Here is a 24,419-nt window from a genome sequence, read left to right as displayed (position 1 = left end):
TTACTCTAGGTATAAACCCAGTACAGAATTTACTGACACAAAATTCAAAATTTGATCGGAAACTAACCAAACTCAATCAGGTGGAGATCATTGTCGTAAAAAAAGAAAAAAGCAGGGCCCACCCTAAGCATTTGCTATATATATATATACCTCACCAAATACGATAAAACCGTAAACTTGGCAAATAAAATTGTGTTTTAGCAAATGCACTCACGGGAAAGAAAAATATATATAACTTGATCTTCAAAATGAATTTTTCTAAAAAAGTTATCATTTTTTTTATATTTTATCTGGTTACAGTAATTCTCAGTAAATGTGCCGCATAACAAATTAGAATTGTGTCCAAATAAAATAAGCCTGAAACAAAGTACAGCCATATAGTTCCCTATGGGGAAAAAAATTAATCATAAAAAATGTTAAGATTTACATTTGTCGAAGACTTAAGAAAATTGGCGAATACTTTCGATATTTGGCTAATTTACAGGCTAATAATTTGAAATTTTTAGAGTGGATCCTGAATAAAGCTTACCTAAACATAACATGTCTAGAGAAATTTAATATTGCAAATTTTATTAAGTTAGAAATTAAACATAATTTTTTTTTTTTTTTTTTAATTTTAAGTGGAAACATATGAAATTATACATAAAAAGGACAATAATTTATTAATGCTATAATGCCTCTTTCCACAAACGCATATGTACAACAGAATATTACCACTCTCTCTCTAATATGATAATTATTCTTCCATTAAAACGAAACCCAAAGTCTTAACAAAACTGAAGTAATTTAAGATAAATAACCATATTACAGTCATGAACAGGTTCAAACAAGATAAATTAAATTTACATTAAATAGAATTTATATATTAGTCATAATAAACATGTGAAAATATTTTTGTTTACATAGTTTTTAATATTAACTTAAATAAATTTAAAAAAATCAAAAAAATTTTCTTTTTCTTTAAGATTTTAGGACTTAACTTTAACCTAAACAAAATTAGGGTTTTGTATCATCACAAAATATCTATTTTACTCTTAATATAGTTACTTTAAAATTCGTATATAAAATTAATTTACAAAAAAAAAAAAATGTTAAGAAATAAAGAAAGAAAACTAACTTTTTCCAGCATTTTATCAAGTGAATTGCAAAAACGCTGTTTGCTTTTTGCTATACTCTCCTTTATAAACTCATCATCGTCACAGTTCATTGTTCCTAAAAAATATGCAGTTATAAAACTCATAAGTATAAAAGTACAGTAGAAGATCTATGTATTGCAATCAAATAAAACAAAAATCTCAATTAACTACATAAACTTTGTTAGAGTAAGCAAACAAAATCAGAATGAAAAAATTTTTGAAACAAACAAGAACTATTCACTGTTTAACAAGCTACAAGAAAAATTATTTTGCTAATAGGTGATTATAATTAATAATAAATTTGTTGTTAGTCCTCTTAATAAATAAGAAAAATTTAAGCGCATGATTTTGCATTTTAATGCAATCTGTGTTCAAAAATTATTTTAAAACAGATAAATATGCTCCAGTGCGATGTTTGATAGATAAGTTTAATGATGTGCAAAATTATCATAACACAAAATTCTATTACAACACATATCTCAAGTTTTGTATAATACAGTTTTTCTACTGTATAAAATTAAAATTATATAAAATATAATCCATCTAGTAAAAGAAAATTTAGTGACAGGGTTCCCACTCTTTTAACAAAGCAAAAATTAAGCACTTTTAAGGACTTTTTTTGAAAAAATTAAGGACTTTTTAAAAAAAAATTAAGGACCTTAAAAATAGTATGATTGTTTATCATCGAATAAATATATACCACCAGTGACAATGCTAATTATTTAACTTTCTTAAAAAAAATCAACAATAAAAAATAAAAAAATAACAATTTTATTATAATGTAAGTACTGATAAAATTATTTCAATAATTGTTTCAGGGCTCGTCAAAGTAGGAACCAGACAATTTTTAAAAAATTTTCAGATTGTTAAGGATTAACGACATCTATGAAAATTATTTGTATTCCCTTTTTAATTAATTTATTGAAATTGAATTGTAAAATTAGGTGCAGAAATATATTAAAAAAAGAGTGAATAAAGAAACTTTGGAAAAATATTGAAATTATTACAAGTTTTTATATTTCGCTACTAGACATGCATCACATATTCAGATGTGGGCCAATCTTGGTAAATATTCAGTTATGCCAAAAAAATTCTTTTTCTCTATTAACAAAATGTTTCATTTATAATGGTATATATTTAAAAAATATTAATACTAAGAAGTTGAATTAGAGTTATGAATGAGAATAGTTTTCTTAACAAGGTCACGTCAAATTGAGTCCTATTTTAAGTAAAAACGGGTCATACTAATATCTAAGCACCTTGAATCATTCCATTTTTTTTCATTAGGCTTAACTTAATATAAATATTTTTTAAATTCATTGCAATAAATATTTTCATAAAATTTTTATAGAATAAAAATACAATTATATTTAAGATTTATAATTTTCAAACTATAATGTTCTAAATATGCTTAATAGTTCTCGGTGAAACATATTAATAATAGGGTTCAAAATGATTTTTCAGGGTTCCCACTCTTTTATCAAAGCAAAAATTAAGCACTTTTAAGGACTTTTATCAAAAAAATTAAGGACTTTTTTTGTAGAAATTAAGGACCTTAAAAATGATTATTTATCATCAAATAAAACATCATAGATTAATAATAATAGATTAAAAAAAAACTGAATAAAGAAATGTTTAATACAAATAATCTGTATTTAATTAAAATTAAATTGCATTTAATCACCTCAGATAGCTTTTAAGAATATAAAGAAAAACTCAAAGAATTCAGATTAAACATTAAAATTTTCTATTTTAAAAATAGAAAGAAATTGTGTTAACCGATAGAAATATATAAATTAAGATGGTAAATTCATTAAATTAATAAAAATATTATTTTGAGTGACTAATACTAAACCAAGACAAAAAGAAACTAACAAATATAAGTTTATTGAGGTTAAGACAATTATTTTAAACTAAGTAAAATCTAATTATAATAAGCTAAAGATTTATTAAAATCACAAAATATAAAAAATTTAATGATTAAAATCAGAATATATTGAGTACCTAACAATCAGGAAAAAAATAAATAAACTACAAGGAAAACTTATTAATTAAAATTAGGAACTAAGAAACAGAAATGAAAGTTAAAATAAGTGCTAACATAAATATTGAAACACAGGACAAGGCAGGATGTAATGATCAATTGAAATAAAAATGAAAAAATTCTATATCTAAAAATAGAAAATGAAATGAAATAATTCCTTAAGTACAAAATTTATTGTGAATGAAGGGAGAAAAAAAAGAAAACATAGTGGAATCAGAAACATCATTTATAAAAAAAGATAAAAAATCTTTATAAAATAGTCTGCGTCTAGTTATAAAAAATTGTATGCTTACACTGATAAGGAATACTGCACCTCTGAGGAATTAGAATTTATTCAATTAAAAAGCATTGTGTCTTGTATAGATATTAACGGAACTAAAGTAATCGACGATAAAAAAAAATTGTCCGTAATAAAGTATTGTCTGAAATTATAAAACAATAATTTGTCAAATAAATCAAAGGTAATGAAAATTGGATGCAAATATGGATTATATATGTATATATTACTTATTATAAAATAGGGAATAATGAATTGGTCGAATAGTCAAATATATGGCCAAATAAAACGGCCACCTACAAAGTGATCAAACTTTTTAAAAAAAAAAAATCCTCAAGAATTTTTATTGTTTATGTAAAAATAGGCCTGAGCATTGTAAGAAATTTTATATCGTGATAGATCGTCAGTCAGACATCGCGATGTATCGCAATTTAACATATGTTTGAAATTTATCAATCAGAGATCTTTAAATCAATCAAAAATAAATTTATAACAAAAGAAAATGTTAATTCTAAAAAAAAAATGATTCTATAACATCAATAGCATTGCTTAATTTTTTCAATTAAAATAAAGATGAATTGATTTAAGACTGTCTTAAGAATTGACTTGCCTTAAAGTAAAAACAAACACAAGCTTTATTTTAATTTTTTTTAAAATTAAAAACGACTTAGATTTTCTAAAAATAATAATAAAACTGTTACAAAATATTTTACATACATTACAAATTAAAAAAAAAGAAAATGTCAACTTGAATAAAAAATTTTTTAAATTATTTGTTGAAAAAATGTGCTTTTGAAACATTGTTAGGCTTTTGTTAATTACTTATTTAAAATAAAGTTGTATTGACTAATGGTCAAATGGTTTTAATGTAAGTTTTTTTTCTATTTATTTATTATTATTTTCCTTTCTGAAAATGAAATAGACTAAAGATTTAAATGTTTAAAATTAATACTCACTATCTGACAAATTATTAAACGAACATGTATTAAAGGAATTTTTAAATATATATATATATATATTCTATATTTAAGAGCACTATTGTTAAATTATTGAAAAGCGTTGAAACATTGCTTAACTTTTTATTTAATTTTAAAAAATTTAGTCATTTTAACTAACAACCAAATTAAAAAAAAAGAAAAAAAAGAACGCAAACTCTGTTTCAATTTCATTAAAAATAAAAGCAAATTAATTTGTTCTAATTTTTTTAAACTAAAAGCGACTGAAGATTTATTGGTTTAAAAACTAATCAAATTATTATATTTAAAAAACTGAACTCAATGGCGCGACAGCCCATAGAGGGCCAAAGCCTACTGTGCCCATCTCAGTTTTCTTAACCTTGGGCTCTGGGGTGCAACGTGAATTAAATAAATTTTTAAAAAAATTTACTTTTTGTGACAAAATATAAATTACTTAAATACAAAATATATAAAACATTAAATTGTATCACTTTTAAAAAAATCAATAAAGAATTTTTTGTTTTAATTCATGAATTCGTTTAAGTAATATATTAAGTTCAGAACGAAAATTTAAGGTAACAGCAATTGAGCAACGATCGCCAAGTAACAGTAGGTCTGCTGAAAATAATAGTAAACGTTAAATCCTAACAGTAAAAAAAGTGACGAAATATTGCAAAGATCGCTAAGTAGCAAAAGTCTCACTGAAAATAATTTACTTAAAACGTTATATTAAGTCAAAATAAAACGCACAGCGAACGCAAGATAAGTCCCGCTGAAAATAATCTTCAAGAAACGTAAAATGCCAAGGTCAAAAATGGCGCATAAGGAAACTAAGCATCGCGTTCTATATTACAACGCTGATGCCGTTACTCAATATCACGAAACGAACATCATCTTCGTAGCTAAAAATTTAATCAACATCTTCGCAGCTAGACGATATCAAAATAGTCTTCGTCAGCGCGGTGATAGCGTTAGCATAGGCAAGAATCCTCGCACGATAAACCGCGAGCGTCTTAAATCAGATTCCTGATGCATCGCCTAAAATAAAAGTAATTATATCGGCCTGCCGATTTGTGCATTACGTCGATAATTCGCAATACATCGATTAGGCAAGAATACTCGCACGTTAAACCGCGAGCGTCTTAAATCAGATTCCTGATGCATCGCCTTAAATAAAAGTAATTATATCGGCCAGCCGATATGTGCATTAAGTCGATAAGTCGCGATACATCGATTTAAAAATGTCTAAGAGTAGCGCTCTTTAAAATTGCCGCATCATAACAAAAACAAGAGCTTTAAAAAAAAAAATGGGAAAGTCAAACGAAATAAAAACAAAAAATCGTTCTCAATTTTTATAAGAAAAATTTAACGTTGAAAAATACACTTTAAGTGTTTCCCATTGTCGGATTTTAAGAAAAAATGACGAAAAAGAAGCTCTTTAAAATATGCTATCAAAATAAATAAAAAAAAAACACAATTAATCAAAAAAGCTAAAGAGAAACAGAAAATTTTCCTAAATTCTTAAAATAAAACTTACAACGTAGAAAATCAATTTTCTATTTTACCGGTTATCTAATTATCTGTATAACTTTAAAAGAAAAAGTGGAGATAAAATATATCAGAAACGCTGTTAAAATGTCGCGCTATAAAATAAAATAACCCAGCGAAAGTGAAAACAGAAAGCAAACATTTTTTTAAAAAAACAGTGTCGATGAGAAAACGACGAAAATGATTTTCCTGATTAAAATTATACTTCGCCGAATATTCGTAATATCCCTAATATTAAAAAAATGAGTCATTTATAAAATTCAATTTCAGAAGAAAATCTGATACGATGAAAAAAATCCACTTTGCCTTGCGACGATCACTAGATGCTGATCCATTCCTTATACTTTTTATCAAGTGTCCAGAAATCATTAAAAACACACTTTCCTGGGCATTTCTAACAATTTCACATTTGAATGAAGTATCAAAGCTACCACGTGTGCTATCAGAAGAATTGAATTTCTCGAATCCTATGGATGAAGAAGGTCAATGCAGGTCTTCAGTTGATAAAGTATCTAAGTACTGTCTAAGTCAAGACCTCTACCCACCTGCAGTATCACGCTCCCCTCTCCCCACACTAAATTTTTTTCTTTCAGAATGATCCAGAAAGAAATATTTTAATGAAAAAATTAATAAAAGAAAAAAAAAACAATAAGGACGTGCTTTCTTCCACTTGCTTGTAACCCCTACCCTCACACACATTCAAAATATTCTACCCTCAATGCAGGGTCTCATTCTAGGCGAAAGACGTACTTTTTAACTGTGGATATTTTCCGAAGATAAAAAAATTGTTCCAAGGAACTAGTGATACTAGAAATTAAGGACTTTTAAGAACCATGAATCAAAATTAAGTACTTTTAAGGGCCCTTAATTTTCAAAATAAAAACTAAGCAGTTTTTAAGGACTTTTAAGGACCGTGGGAACCCTGTTTTTCAAATGTATCAACGCATTCCTATGGCTAGAAAATTGGTAAGGTTACTTAATTAACAAATATTTATAAATTATTTATTTTTTCATAATTTATAAACATTTACTTGTAATATTTCTTCATCATCCAGTATAATTCTTAATATTATTCTCTAATATTATTATAATTTGATATTTTATTTTGATGGTGAATTAATAGTTTTGAAAAACTCCACTGAAAAATTTTATGAAAAACATATTGAAAGTAAAGTGTAACTTAACCATTTTGAAATTATTCCTCAACAGCAAATGTGTTATATTTACTTTTAAGATGAGCTTTACAATTATTTCAAGCCAAAACTGATATTAGGAATTAACTTTAATATTAATAAACAATCTGACAAAAAACATTTACTAATTTTAAAGCAACCAAAAGTTGAATGGAAACTTTAAAAAATACATAAAAAAGAAAAAAAGAAACAGTATATTAAGTTGCAATGTTAACTGAGAAAAATGATTATTAAAATCTAAGTTAGAATTTTATTCTAATCGACATTAATAACAAAAAGTTTGTGATCTTTTAATTGAGTAGATTTAAATTTTTATGTAACAATCCTGCTTATCCTTAAGAAACAAAAACAATAACAATCCAGCTGTGTAACAATCTAAAACTTCAAAAAAAAAATTTACATTGCAGCAAAACAAGTTATAAATAGTTACCTAATATTTAACTTTCTTGTTAGGAGCAAATCATACATTATTTAGAACTCAGAAATAAAAATTAAAAATATTTCTGAAAAAAAACTTGGTGTTTCTTCAAAAACTCAATAAATCTCAGGTTTTTGACATAAAACCTAGGTGAGATAGGATTTTTCAAACCCTGTTTATTACATATCTGTCTAATTTTTAATACAATCATGAATTTTGAAAAATGCTGCTGCTTTTTATAAATTTACAGTTACTTACTACACACTGAAATATTATACAAATTTATTTAATTCTTTCAAGATTTTTGGAAATAATTTTCGTTATGGATTCTAGATCAAAAATTTTTTCTCATACTTCTTTTCTCAGGGTTTTACTTTATTCCTATTAGCAGATGCATTACCAGTAGAACTGAATTTCTTGAATTCTGTCAATTGTGAAGGTCAGCGTGGGCCTACTACTTAAGTACCTTAGAACTACCCCCCGAAAAAGCACTCTTTTCATAGAGTATCATTAGAGGCAAAAGGCAGAATATATTAATGAAAGAACCAATATCTTAATTAAAAGACATGTTTTCTTCTCCTTGCCAGTAGCCATCTCACACACATCACTTCTTATCTCTCTAAAATGCTTTACTCTCCGTGCATGATCTAATTCTAGGTGATAAAAAAATGACTTTTTGTTTTAAAACATTGAACTGAAAAATTGTCCCTATCAACTATAGTGATGCTGAGAAATTAAGCACTTTTAAGAACCTTGTACCAAAACTAAGTACTTTTAAGGGCCCTTATTTTCCAAAATAAAAGTTAAGCAGTTTTTAAGGACTTTTAAGGACCGTGGGAACCCTGAGTGATGAAACCATATATAATAAAAAAAACAAGTTTGAAAATAATACAATTAAATAGAAAACATCAAATACAATGTCATCCATAACGGGAGTTTTTGAGTTAACCATTTGTGAGACAGCTATAGGGCAAAAATAACAGTTTCTATGGGTCACAGAGTGACTAAACAAACAAGTTTGGGTTTTTATCATGGCATGACAAAAACTATGTATTTAACTTGAAAAACCATATATATATATATATATATATATATATATATATATATATATATATATATATATATATATATATATATATATATGTATATATATATATATATATATATATATATATATATATATATATATATGTATATATATATATATATATATATATATATATATATATATATATATATATATATATATAAACTGCTGTTTGTAGAAAATGCAACACCATGAAAGAATCATCAGAATCAAATGAAATTTAATGCAGAAGCGACTTGTACTGATACAAATAAATGATGAAATTTTCAAAACAAAAGAAACAAATTAAGCGTCCGAAATCAGTATTTGGTGCAGCCACCACGCGCTGCAATAAGTGCTGCTATACGACGTGGCATTGAGTCAAACAGATGTTGAATATCTGCTTGAGGAAGAGAATTCCATATCGCTTGTATGTGCAACCAAAGTTCGTCTTTGGAAACTGCAGGACGCGGATCACGAGTGAGACGCCGACCAACCATATCCCACACGTGCTCAATAGGCGACATATCCGGCGAATAAGCAGGCCAAGGAAGAAGTTGCATGCGTTGTGCTGAACAGAAGTCTCTAACAGTCCGCGCAACATGTGGGCGTGCATTATCCTGCTGAAAGATAGCTCCAGGGATGCCTTGAAGGAAAGGAACGACTTCGGGCTGTAGCACTTCACGGACGTATCTGTTGCTATTGAGATTACCCTCAATTCGTATCAAATTGGATCGTCCATGATACGAAATCGCACCCCAGACCATAACTCCGGGTGTTCGACCACTATGTCGTTCAATAATACACTCAGGAAGGCAGCGTTGACCGGCATAACGTCTAACACGAACACGGCCATCATGGGTCCACAAATTGAAGCGTGATTCATCTGAAAAGACAACTTGGTGCCAATCAGCTCGCCAGTCTCTGTGCTCAAGAGCCCACTGCCGACGCAGCCGTTGATGATCCGCCGTGAGGGGAATCCTGTATAATGGCACCCTTGCACGCAATCCACGGCGCAGCAGACGACGACGAATTGACGAAGCCGACAATTGTACACCTGTAGCAGTAGACCAATGTGCTGCCAGCTGCCTGGAGGAAGCTGTGCGATCATTCACCGCCATGCGGAGCAGGTGTCGATCATTCACCGCCATGCGGAGCAGGTGTCGATCATCGCGCTCTGACGTCACCTTCTGTCGTCCAGTGCCTGTTTTTCGAGTTGTTCGGTGCTCGTCGGTCCACTGCTTCCAAACTCGCATCACTGTGGAACTGTTCCGCTGCATACGAGCTGCTATTGCGCGATAGGAAAATCCTCCTTCTCGAAGGCCGATTATCCTCCCTCGTTCAAACTCCGTAAGTTGCTTGAATTTCTTATTCTTCCGTCGTGGAGGCATACTCAGGTCTCACTAAACGTTTGCCACTAACAAATAATCATAGACTATTTTCAACGTCCCGCTACAGCACTTTATTTATACGCTTTCAGCATCAATTCAGAGGGCGCTGCGCGCGCCACGCACGCGCGATGGCTCTGAAACTTTATTAATTTGCATAATATCCTATAATTGACATTTGCTGCGAATTTCATTTGATTCTGATGATTCCTTCATGGTGTTGCATTTTCTACAAACAGCAGTTTATATATATATATCAATTTATATCTTCTTTAATTATGTAGGTACATGAATATAGATATGTAATATACCATAAACACAAAAATTTATAAAAAATAAAAAGTGTTGTCACTCATCAGCAGCCAACAACAATATAGTGTAGCTTTGAGGAGAACTCCTCCAGACTAAAAGTCTGGGACTATCTGCAGCTATGGTAACAAGCGAGAGCACATTTCTAATGCGGGCGCAAAGGAGGAATAAAGGTGTCGATTGGTTTACTCAAGCTGGCTTTTGCCAAGATCAAGACAAAACTATTCACCCACACCCCTATTCGAAGTGACTTCTCCTCGTAACCACAGTACCAACCACGACGCAAGACTAGTGTCTGGAGTTCTTCTGAAAGCTGCACTATACATATCTTTGAAAGATGTGTGGTGTTTCGTTATAGCAACTTGGTGAACAGCAAAAGCTTGCCATTGGATGGACCCTACACTATCAATAATAGCATAAGAATAAAAAAAATTTAAATATAAAAACCAAGAAATAAAAGAATCTATCCAGGTCTATGTACACAAATATCACAATATCAACAGCCTTCTTTCCAAACTATTGGATTGAAGATATTGCATTATATAGTTTAGGCACTTGTAGGCAGTGTAAATCTCACAAAGTAAATTTTAACTTAAAATTTAAATTAGGCCAAAAAGTGACTAATGACATTAATTGGAAAATTATTGCAAATATTTAGCTTAAAAATTTTCAACTTCCATTGTTAAGTTGGTCTTGTTTGATAAATAATAGTTTATTAATTTGAGAAATAATAATATTCCTCTGAGCACCTTCACACCAATGCAACTGAATTACATGATCTACAGCTGTTGCTATTCGCCACATTGCTAAAACGAAACCTGACATGTGTGGTACTGTTGGCTGTTGATGAATTACAACATTTTTTATTATTTATATCTTTTTGTAATATTGTATACAATATATGCTCTAATTTTTGTCTGCAACTTTTGCACATGTCTAATGGAGTATAACGGTTTCAGGGTTGGCAGGTTTTTGACATGTGACATTTTTTGACGGTTTAAACCGTCACATCAAAAACCTCACTGTCAAAAGCCTATATTCACATATGAAATTTAATTAATACATAAAATTTATATATTTTTTATAAAGGATAGTGATTCTAAATATGTTCTAGAAAAAATAAATTTAAAATTTTGAAGAAACACTTATATTTTGAATAGTAACCAAAATCTTGTATTATTGAAAAATCACATCTTTCGTTAACATAAGACAATACAAATTTAAGTGCATTCTGTTAAATACACAGAGTTAGTGTCGATTTACAGTATATTCAGCCTATTCATTTACTATGCTGAAAATTTAGTTTATCCAAATACTTGTGAATTTCATTTTGCTGAATACTATATAGTTTTGTTGAATATCTAAATGTTCAGCTGTTGAATAATTACTTCTTGCTTTCAAGATATACATTATTTGTATTCTTAATACAAGTGGAGAAAAAAAAAATTAAGAGATAAAAATTGTTTTAAAATGATAAGCGTAATAATTATATATAAATATAATAAACAATATGAATTATATTTATCATTATTCATAAATATAACTACTTTTAAATTCAAATTAACATACTGGATAATAAAGATATTCGGTATAACATTAAAAAAATTTTTTTATACACTTGTATCAAGTTTGTATTTATACAATATAACTTGTAAGTTCTTTATAAATATTAGTTATATGCTCCTTATATGTCAAAAATGCATAGTAATAAACTTTTAATTTTCTTAAATATCAAAAAAAAAAAAAAAATTTTTTTTTTTCAAAATATAAATATTTGAACAATTTTTGTGCAAAATTTTTCTGCACGTGCATTTGAATATAAATTTCTAAGATTTTAAATCTGTTATTTTACCTTAATTTTAATTAAAAAATATTTTAAAACCTGCTGATTACCTATAGTATAATTAAATTTCAATATAATGCATGGCAACTGTTGGTAGTTTTGAAGTTTATATATTTTCTTAGCAAACTTCAGTTTTTGACTGTTTAAACCAGTATTATACCCTTGTCATGTCAAAAACCACTTTTTGACGTCAAAAACCCAACCCTGAATGGTTTGCTATAAATCTTAAAAAGAAATTCTAAATATTAATTCATCATATGTATTTTAAAAAGAAGAAATTTAAAAAAATATTAGTACAGTAAAAGATTTTCATGTTAATGAACGATTATTCTTGCATTTAAAATTAACATTAGAATTATTAGTGTAGGGTTGCCCAGCCTGCGGCCCTAGAGCCACATGCGGCCCGCCGACCCTCGATAGGCGGCCCACGTCACCAATCTAAACAAAAAGAAAAAAGAATTCTGTTTTAAATTAAAAAAATTCGGAAATTTGAAATTAAATAGTTTTTAACGCACCGCACCCAATCGCAATGTAGTTCTTCGATCGCTTTTTTTCATAATTTTTAATCTTAATCGTTTTAATTTTAAAAAATTTTAACCCTATAAACTTTCTTTAAATCAAAGTTTTTAACTTGCATTTATTTTAATTCAGGGTTGGCAGGTTTTTGACGGTTTAAACCATGGTTAAAACCTCACGTCAAAAACCTCACTGTCAAAAACCTATATTTACATGTGAAATTTAATTAATACATAAAATTGATATATTTTTTATAAAGGATAGTGTTTCTAAATATGTTCTAGAAAAAATAAATTTTGAAGAAACACTTATATTTTGAATAGTAACCAAACTCTTGTACTTTTGAAAACTCACATCTTTTGTAATATTATGTATTCATTTTCATGTGTTATTGAAAATCTGCAGTAATATTATTAAGAAATTTATTTATAACCAAATTTAGTGTTTTAGTGCTTAAATTTAAGTGCTTTCTGTTAAATACACAGAGTAGTTAGTGTCGATTTACAGTATATTCAGCCTATTCATTTACTGTGCTGAAAATTTAGTTTATCCAAATAGTTGTGAATTTCATTTTGCTGAATACTATATAGTTTTGTTGAATATCTACATATTCAGCTGTTGAATAATTACTTCTTGCTTTCAAGATATGCATTATTTGTATTCTTAATACAAGTGGAGAAAAAAAAAATTAAGAGAAAAAAATTATTTTAAAATGATAAGTGTAATAATTATAAATAAATATAATAAACAATATGAATTATATTTATCATTATTCATAAATATAACTACTTTTAAATTCAAATTAACATACTGGATAATAAAGATATTCGGTATAACATTAAAAAATTTCTTTTTATACATTTGTATCAAGTTTGTATTTATACAACATAACTTGTAAGTTCCTTATAAATATTAGTTATATGTTCCTTATATGTCAAAAATGCATAGTAATAAACTTTTAATTTTCTTAAATATAAAAAAAAAAAATTTTTTTTTCTTCAAAATATTCAAAATATTTAAACAATTTTTGTGCAAAATTTTTCTGCACATGCATTTGAATATAAATTTCTGAGATTTTTAAATCTGTTATTTTACCTTAATTTGAATTAAAAAATATTTTAAAACCTGCTGATTACCTACAGCATAATTAAATTTCAATATAATGCATGGCAACTGTTGGTAGTTTTGAAGTTTATATATTTTCTGGGCAAACTTCAGTTTTTGACGGTTTAAACCAGTATTATACCCTTGTCATGTCAAAAACCACTTTTTGACGTCAAAAGCCCAACCCTGTTTTAATTACTAGAATATATATTTTTTTAAAAATTTAATTCTATGAAAAAAATTTTTAACGCTAAAATTTATGTTTAAATGGGCTTTTGTATTATGATAAAAAAAAAATCATGAATTTCCCTTAAGTTTATTTCAATTTATCTAATTTTTTTTTTCTAATAAATTGTGTCTGATTTTCTGATCCTGTTTTTTCCTAAATAATCAGTTTCGCAGTTTCTAATTTTAAAAATTTAAAAGTATTTAATTTTATGCAACGATATTACAAGGTTAACTGAAAAAAAGAATTTAGTGCCTAGAACAATGATGTTTGTATAAAAATTGCTGTCAATATGTCTGAATAAATACTTTGTCATGCGGCCCTTCATTGGTCTATCTGCTATGCATGTGGCCCTTCACTCAAAAAGGTTGTACACCCTTATATTAGTGTATTGCTTAAACTGAAGCAAGGTGTTAACCAGAATCAGAAGAGGGCAAAAAAAATATATTAATATAAATTTTGGAAGAAAAATCTCACAAACAAATAACCATGTGCAAAAGCAACCAGGAAAAATTTATAACCAAGAGAAAAAACAAAAAATATAAATAAGAACAGTGATACCATGTAAGTCAAAAAGAGGAATTCAAAATTGATAATATAAGCACTTACATATAGCGAAGTAAAAAATATCTATGTAAATCTAAGGAAGATTTTTTAAGCCATTATTTATAATTACTCAAACTATAAACACAACATGCTGCAGTACTGGCAATAGCACCTTCTGCTAAGGAATAAGAAAAGTATGTTTGCCATCAAGGGATATCTTATCTACGAGTTAACATTAGGCTACATTAGGGTTAATTAAAACCCTTCTAGTTGTTTCCTTTCTGTGATGTTTTTTTTCCTTCTTTTTCTATTTAGTTTTTTGCAGGCTGCTGCCCAGTAGTTGGCAAGACTTGGCGATTATTCTGCCACAGATCACAATATTGAAATTTTCTCTTTAGATTTATGCAAATCGGAAATTTTTTTTATCTCATTATAAATCTTCAGTTTGCATAAGAGAATAGACTTTCTTGAGATGAACAGAATTTCTCAAATTAGGGGAAAAATCACTTGCTCCACTTAGAACTCATATTTAAATAAATTTAATAATGTTTTTCACAGCCTGTATGATATTAAAATCATAAGTTTTTAACATTCAACACAAAACGTTTGCAATCACTTTTAATTTTAAATTTTGTTCCAAAGTACAATTATGATCATTTGTCATTAGAAAACTACTGCAAACACTTTTTCCGATTAGAGCACAAACCTTCTTCAAACTACGCTAGATAATAAAAGAAACAGATTGTCTAATTTGCAATAAACAGGTGCATAACTTATAAGAACTAACAGATTGAACAACTACTTCTTCCAAGGGATTAAACCTATTAAAAAACAATATCAAGAAAAGATTCCTTGTGCTTATTTTACCATTTAAATGCTTCTCAATCTTTTGTTAGTTCTCCTTTTTAGGCTTTATTGCTTGTAGTATTTAAGATTAATTTAGATAAATAATTTATAATGTTAGCTACATTTTTATGTCATTTTTCGACATTGTGTATATGCATTGTAATCAGTGGTTCAAGGCTAGGAATACGAAGTAACATATCACGCATGCATAAGTGAACGGAGATTTTTCTCCTCCCTATCGGGAATTTTAAACTTCTATATTTCAAATGTTCTAAATTATTAATAAATTGTGCTTGTGGAAAGATTTCTGTATAGTGATTAATGCCAGAATAATCGCCAAGTCTTTGCAGGTTACGGGCAGTGGACTGCAAGAAACTAAAAAAAAAAAAAATCACAGATAGGGGCTAACTTGTAGGGTATAACTGAAAGCCACGCCCAGGCAAACCTCTACATTTTTTTTAAAAAAAATTTTCACGTTTAAAATCAATTTAGAGTCTTGGCAATTGTATTTGGGGTGACATATCATGATATGGAAATATACCCGTAATTGTTAAAAATAAAAGTGCTTATTCCTTAAACCCCATGTGGTTTTAGGAATAAGCACTTAAATTACAGTGGATTAACATATAGATCATAATATTTGAATGATTTGGATCTGCTTAATCTGTACATACTGGATCTACTTTGTCTTAGGGGCCGTTCAAAAAGTATGTACACAAAAATTTAGAAATTTTAACCCCTTCCCCCACTTCGAACATTACCATACATAAGGTCTTACCTCCACCCCTAGAGTATGTACATTTTATTAGTCTACCCCCCTTTTTCATAAAAATTAAAATAATTATGTTTCAAATAAAATTAAATATTTATTTAAAATAATTTAGTCATTTAAATTATTTAAACAATAACACCCACCTTTATCAGTACCAGAAAAAGTTTCGGGGAAAGTTGCAAATTTTTTATTTTGCGAGACAACTTTTTTTGAGAACTGATTTACTCATTCTAACAAGTGGTCGCTGTGTGAAAAAAGATAAAGAAACAGATGTATAATACATGCGTAGGAAAAAGTCAAATTTAAATTTGGTGTATGCTTATAATATACGTACTTTGTATAATACCCCCCCCCCTCTGCACATAGTACAAAACCGTACAAAATAGCAAATCCCCCCCCCTTCGGGATGTACGTTCTTTTTGAACGGCCCCTTACTGATCCATTTTAGCTCAACCATAAGATTTAAAAACATCAAAATGTTTTATTCAGGGCCTTAAAAACCTATTGAAAATCCTGCTAACTTACAATACAAACTGCATTGATTTCAACTAATTAATCCTATCCGAAAACTATCGTTAAGATTTTTTATATCATACTTTATTTTTTTAATAAACTCATTGCATTACTTTACTTAAGGAAAACTATAATAATAAGAATCTCACCGGGAGAAATGTAACTAGATCTGGTGATTGAATAAAATCGTTGAATGAAATATATTATATTAAATGCATAATATTAAATATAATAATAAAATGTATTTAATATTAAAAACATTATTAAGTAAACAGGAAATCAAGAAATATTTAACCGCTACATCTCGGATGATGTTAATTTGGCGGGTATTTTTGGAGCTACCAACTGCAATACGCTTACAGCTTGCTTGTAAAGTTTTTAGGGTGTTAGGAGGAGAGTTAGATACAAAAATATGATAAATGATGCTGCCATCTAGTGAGAATCATGAAAAAAACTGCGCTAAAATACGGAATTTTGTAACTGGTGCTGCTTTGTAGTGACGATTATATTAAATAAACTTGAAGAATATTCGGTATAGAAAACTAGCTTTTAATGGACAAACAATTTAAATTTTCCTTACTTAGAGAGACTATATAAAAGTAGATAAAAAATGATTTATCGAATTTAGTTTTGTTTTTCTAGTTTAAAAATGTAAAATTATCCTTTATGAGGACAGAATAGTAAAATTTTAATTACAGTCACTTTTAAAGAGATCAATGTACTGATTTTGTACTTTTTTCTGCATCGTATTTAAAATATTTTAAATGACTACGTATTTAAAATAACAAATTCGAAAATATTAAAGAATTTACCTACTCTGTATCAATGTTAAACAACAAAAACACATAGGATTTACGCAAGATAAAGTAAATAAGTAATATAAATATTTATAAATAGAAATTGCTCATAAAATTAAAATGATTTTAAAGATAAGGAACTGAACACAATTTCAATTTTAATAATTCCAATTTTAGCTTTAAAAAAAGTTACACTTAGCTAAATAGGTTAAAACTCCTTAGCCATTACAAATTAATATTTTTCTTCAATTTGATTAGGAGAGAATTGAAAAATTTTATGAATTAAAAAATTCCAGCAAATCTTTACTTCTAGAACATTAAAGAAGAATCATCAAGTTAAAGATCGCATGATGGAAAATGTTGCACAGAGTTGCCACAAATTATTTATGACAAACCTTCAAATTATTTATAATCAAGATTTTTTGTCAAAAATACAGCTTTTCTGTCAAAAATACAAATTAAAGTTTTCTTTTAACAAAAAATGTGCATTTAAATCATTATTTGTACCGTAGAGTTAATTTATTTGATGGAGATGTAATAATAATGTTATTTTCTATGACATAGTTTTTTATCTAACTATTCTATATTCGACCATAAAAATTTAAAAATACTCGATTTTATGAAATAGATGTTTCTTTTAAAATAAAGATTTAGTTTTTAAATAACATAAACATAATTAACATGTTCTCGTTCTCTTACATTTCTACAGCATATTTTCATTTCGAAGAAAATTTTAGTGTTTAAGTTTGACTGTCCCTCCAATTTGTATAAAGCTGCAATGCAGCGCAGTCCACATTTCGCAGGAGCTATTCGACCATTTCGCTTAGATTATGCCATGTAAAATTACATTCTTTAAAAGAATGTAAAAAATTGTATATCATACAATTTTATATTCGACGTTTTGTGACTGATTTTTAACGTTTTGTGACTGATTTTGAAACTTAAAATATTGTCTGCATTAATTAAATAGCATATTTGAAGTCACCCTCTTGAACAATTAAGATTGAGTCCTAGAACGTGAAGATTCAATCATTAGGATCAAAAGTTATTCAGGGTAGTCCGTTTTATTTTTATATATTTATTTATTTATTGCACTATACAACTAATCCATGTGTTAACAGGCTCTAGTCTTCCTTCTTATGTCTATAAATTTGTCGCACTATTATAATAAAATTTTTCTTTTGCTAATATTTTCTTCTATTTATTATAATGAATATAATTCAAATTTTTAATCATCTTCTTGATTGCTAATTCTATACAAGAAAAAAAAATAGAGAATACTACTTTTTTCTTTAAAGAAATATGTAGTTGTAAACGCACACAAGATAATTGTGAGTGCTGCAATTTTTTCTATTAAAACAGTTCCTTGTTAAAAATTAGTAAACACATTTTAAACTTCTCATTTGACGCGCATTTGGCATAACTAGTAAAACACAACTATAAATAATCTATAATCAAAGATCTAGTCTATCCCCATGAAAGAATTTAAAAGTATTCAACTAGTCTTCAATAAACTTTTACTAACCAGAATTTTTGCCATTTTCAATGTTATTGTCGATTATAAATGTTTTTAGATCCATAAAAATATTATTACTTTTCACTATTTTGAAAACAATTCTCCTTATAACTAAGTGAGATTTATAAAATAACCAAGTAATAAATGAGATTCATATAAAAACAATCGTAACAGCGAAGTTATCATTTGAATTTTCATTTTATTGTACTGCTAATAAAAAACGATAACGTGCCAAATTCTTGCTACCAAGAGTGACAAGCAAAATCCAATCAAATTGTCACAAGCTAATTGCTCAGTGGTCACCATGTCCTTGTTGCCATACCGTAGTAGAAACTGCGGTTAAAAACCAATGGAATATCTGCAAGTGACGTAGTGTGTGTATATCGATCATGATTAGCTGTTGAAGCATTTGTTTACGTTTGCAACAGTTCTTTCCATTCTATTTCGAGTTAGCCATGCCAGTAAAGTATCAATTTTCTTAAGTGACACATTCTAAATTCTTGCTAAAGATTCTTTTATATAGATTTCAATTCTTTCATTATATATTTCTATAAGCATGTTATGCCCTGCAAGATGCGGGGCAAAAAATGACTAACAGTGATATTTTACACAAATATGACCAAATAAGAGATAACACTCAAAACATGGCGAATTTTACACTTTATATTGCAATTATAATTTCATTAAATTTGTTTTAGGTTAATAACCAATTAGAATTTATGAATTACGGAAAACTCTTATGAATAGTAAAATTACGCATAAATTTAAACATAAATCACATTAATAAAACTTCCTGGAATGTTTAGTTACTTCCCACATAGCCTCGTAAGCATAACATAAGCGGAGGATACACCGGAAGTTTTCAAAATTTCTACCAGATTTAGGAAGCTTGTTATTGTTTGTATTCAGTTAACTATCCATACTGAATGGAAATAGCAGTCGAAATTTTTCCAGCGCTCAAAAACAGGCACCAATTTTCAAAACTGAAAAGACGTGAATGAGAAGAAACAAATGTGATCTGCTTGAGGTTCTTGTCTTGGATAGGGAAGTTGGAGATATTAAGCATAGCCCTTTCGAGTAGTACATCTGAGATGTATACACGATGTTGTCAGAACGCATTTCGTCGTTAGTTAGCTACTGAATCTCTCTTACGAAGAGAATTGTTTTACTAAAGGTAGGAGGTATCTGAAGTTTTTGGAGGACGGTCGCACTTAAAGAATAACAGGAAGCTTACGGAAAGTAAAATCCTATAGCCAGAGCATCGTGGCTATAACGGGGACGTGGACATCTCACCATCTGATACAAGAAAGGGAGAAGTGTCCACTTGAGTAAGTCATTTTCTATTCTTAGTGCCGTATGGACTTGCTTGACAGTGAATGTGAATAAAATGAAATAAAAACATGATAGATAAAATATGAAGCAGCAACAGTTTAGTTTCATTTAGGGTATTTAGATACTACTAGAATTTTTTATTATAAAATTTTATTTAATTTATTTTTATTAAATTATTTTTAAAATTTACCAAACTAAAAAAAAAAACACAACAATTGTTAATGTAAAGTTAAAATACATCTTAAGTACTAAATATTATTGGCGATCGAAATGGTCTGCAGGTGGCGTAAAGCAGAACTCTCTACCTATGGCAACACTTAGCATGGTTTCACCATTAGCGTATGGATAGTCACAAGAGAAGTAAGTAAGTCAGTTTCTCTCTTGATCTTTAAATAGATTAAAAACTTTTAAGTTCGGAAGCTATTTGGAACTGAAAACTATATTGTGCTAAAGGAAAGTGTCATTTAAACTAATTATTTAAAAAAAATACTTTGGAAAATCAACTACGAAAAATATTAAGAAAGAGGAAGATATCGTAGTGCATTCCTATACAGCTGAGAAGAGGCGGAGAGAGAAGGGGGAAGACTCAAGACATGGAACTGGTGTTTTCCACAGATGGCGTATTCGAGAGTTACGATCGCGAATAGGTATAGAATACGATCACGAATAGGTATAGGTCTAAAATAATAACTCCCCCAGACATTCGTCTGGACCTGCGGCTGTAACTTTGATAACGAAGTATGACTATTTCAAGTAGGGATGCGGGATCAAAATTTTAGAGTGGTTTTGGTGAGAGAAAGGGAACCTCTTTCTTCGGTCTACCCAGAGTGAAGCTCCCTTCCCTAAAATGCGCTGTTCTTGTTCCCATAGCACCAGACGGTCTCAGACTTTGTGGCGGGAGGAGTTCTTAGCTAAAACAAACGATATGGGTAGTTGACTGTAAACAATAACAAGCTTTCGAAATCCTGAAGAAATTCAGAAAAACTCCCATGTATCCCTCCGCTTATGTTACGCTTACGAGTAGATGTGTGAATAGGTTTAAACTTAATATTTCAGGAAGTTTTATTGTTGTAATTTGTTCTTAAATTTACGCATAATTTTACCATTTTTATGAGTTTTTCCGTAATTTACAAAATCTAACTGGTTGTGAACCTAAGAAAAATTTAAGAAAATTAATATCAAAACATAAATAAAGTGTAAGGTTTGCCATGTTTTGAGTATTATCCCTTATTTTGCTATGCTTGTGTAAAATATCATATTTGGTGAAATATATATTTTATCATGGAAAACGCACAAACCAGGTTCTCCTTCTCTCTCGACGGCAATTAGAGGGGAAAGGTCTCTTTGCACTGCATGCGATTGCCCTAGACGTGCGTGTGATTGTTTAGAAACTACACGTGAGACCAAGGCAGTGAGTCGCATTGGGCCCCTTTAAGATTTGAGAAGTCAGAACCGAACAATTTAGAAGAAGAATATTTTTGCTTTATGTAGAGTTTGCCCACTTTCCGTTGAGTTAGCTCACACTGAACCATTCCACCAGGGCCGTCTTTAAACTATTTGAGGCCCTGGGCACATTAGGATCATGGGGCCCCTATGACCTTGAGAAAACACTATTTAGTTACAATAGATAAAGAAAGACAAACAAGGTTCTAAATTTATTTTTATTTAGTTACTAGCTATAAAAAAATAGGAAATATAAAAAATAATCTACAAAAGTAACTCGCTTAACTTAAAATCCTTAGATTAATTCTATGTTGATTGCAAAGGTACCCTTCTAGATTTAAGATGAGCAAAATCGTTAATCACTTCTTCAAAATCTATGGTATTGAGAATATCACATTCTATGGACATCAGCGACAAACTATTTAATCTCTCTTGAAGCATTGTACTTCTTAATTCATTTTTTATTCGTTTCAATTTGGAGAAGGAGCGTTCTCCGCTGCAGTTAGTTACCATCATGCTTAAAAATATTCTCAATGCAATTTCTACGTTAGGAAATGTGTCTTCAATTTTGTTTTGCTTTAATAGATTATATACTTCCTGTACACTGTTAGATGCTTCATTTTCACTCTGAACATTTATTAAGTATTCTTCTAAATGTTGACATTCTATTTCTAACTCTTTTTCATTTACATCTTCGTGATAGATTTGAGAAACTTCTTTGCATCCTTGTCGTATCTCTTCGGAATTCAGAGTTTTTAAGTGAAAAAATAAACTAAAACGTTGACTGACGATCTCATATGAACTTTGTCGCTGTTTTAGATGAACACTCAAGGTATCGATTATTGGGAGAAAGGTTTCTACGTTGAATCGCTCTTTTCCATTCAATTGGACTGATGGCGCAGAGCCATCAAAAAAACTCTCTGCCGTGAGCTTCTACGTCGTGTTCTTTGAGATAGATCCTTGTATTCTGGGTTATTTTCTTTGGCAGATGATTCGAAGTTATCAAATTTATCCCTGAGGTTAGTAATAAAATCATAAAGTGAAGTCAACAAATTGGTTGCAACGTCCAGTGTTATTGTTTCTTTCTGAAGATAATTACTTGTTTTGTCTATTCTTTCCAATATAGTGCTCCAGATTTCCGTCAGTATAATAAATTCTAGATTTCCCATTTTTCTAGACAGACTAAGGGCTTCGTCTCTTGTTTCTCGTGCCTGTTCAGTATCGTTTGCGATGGTGATTAAAGCTTCTAATATTCTTTTATAACCCCCATGCAAAGCACTTACTGCATCAGCTCGGGCTGACCATCTGGTTTGTGAAAGACTCTTAACAACTTTTTTTGAACCTAAATGTTCTGTTAACATATTCCATCTGTGGGTAGAGCCCGAAAAAAAGTTGTACACTTTCTGAACTATTTCAAAAAACTGTGATGCCTCCGGTACACACCCAGCAGCATGGACACCTACCAAGTTTAGTGAATGTCCTGCACATGGTATAAAGGTGGCAAATTCACATTTTTCCTTGATTCTTGTTTGTAGACCACTATACTTTCCCGACAAAATTTAAGATGGTCTCCGCTAAATACTTAGATTTATGTTCTTTAATAGGTATAAATTTCAAAAACCTTTCAACAGGAACACAGTCTTTTACGTATCGAATGATGAAAGTTAGCTGGTCAATATGAGACAGATCGGGCGTACTGTCAACGCTTATGGAAAAATATTTTGCTGATTTAACTTCATTTATAATTTTTTTTAGAACCTGTTTTCCCATTACTTCAATAAACTCATTACAGATATTTGCTGATAAATAAGAAATGTTACCCTTTCCAGGATTCCCAAATTTTTTTAAGTGATCTGCAAGAAATGGATCAAATTCACTCAATAATTCCACACAACCCAAATAATTTCCATTATTTGGAGATCCTAGGATTTCATTGTCGCCGCGAAATGGAAGCCCTCTCGATGCCAAAAATTTTACAACAGCTACAATCCGTTTAAGTACGTTTCTCCAGTAATCCACTTCCTTTTGATGTTGAGATAATAAGTCTATATCTACTCTACCAACCGCTTTACTTCGTGCCAGATAAGTCATCATAGATTGCTTATGCGCTGGGCTATTTTCATGTGTTAAAATTATGTGATTAATATGCTTCCAATCATTACATCCATTCCGAGAGCAAAGATTAACATCAGTTGGGTTAAATAAGCAGCATGAAAAACAAAATACAGAGCATTTGGAAGGCGAATACAGCAACCATTTTCTTTCGACGCTTTCATTGTTCTTTAATTTGCGAATAAATAATGCTTTGTTGAAATATCTCGTTACTAATTTATTACCATCTTTGTATGTTCTGGATGCCTCGGAAAAGTCAGAATCTTTATTTTGAAAATATACTGGTCCCTTACGAATTAAAATTTCGCGATTTATTTCAACAAACTTTTCGTGAAAATAATCGGCGGGATCGTGCGATATTAATTCTTCTGTGTTGGAAAACTGCTGTTCAATTGACACAGTTGGAGTTGTCGGTTTTAGTGAAGTCACTGAAGTCGTTGCACTTTCGTCGTAGGAATAGTCGCTTTCTGATTCAATCTCTTTTTCAAAATTGGAACATGAAGGTTTAGAAATTCCCG

General features: G+C 29.3%; 1 protein-coding gene across 1 annotated transcript in view; it reads right to left on the bottom strand.

Annotated features, from left to right (window-relative positions):
- The window catches only part of LOC107447184 (uncharacterized), a 34,692-nt gene extending 17,651 nt beyond the window's left edge, over nt 1-17,041 (bottom strand). The window contains exons 1-2 of the mRNA XM_043040699.3: nt 16,851-17,041; nt 1,118-1,212 (exon numbers count right to left, since the gene is read on the bottom strand). Coding sequence (XP_042896633.2) covers nt 1,118-1,207 — 90 coding nt within the window. The 5' untranslated portion in view covers nt 1,208-1,212; nt 16,851-17,041. The remainder of the gene's footprint in view (nt 1-1,117; nt 1,213-16,850) is intronic.
- Between the last annotated feature and the right edge of the window lie 7,378 nt (nt 17,042-24,419).

Source organism: Parasteatoda tepidariorum, chromosome 8 (assembly GCF_982258835.1).
Source record: "Parasteatoda tepidariorum strain Cologne lab strain chromosome 8, Ptep-v5.0, whole genome shotgun sequence".
NCBI classification, from domain to species: Eukaryota; Metazoa; Arthropoda; class Arachnida; order Araneae; family Theridiidae; genus Parasteatoda; species Parasteatoda tepidariorum.
Note: the sequence above shows the minus strand (reverse complement) of the source record. Positions and strands in the feature narration are given on the sequence as shown.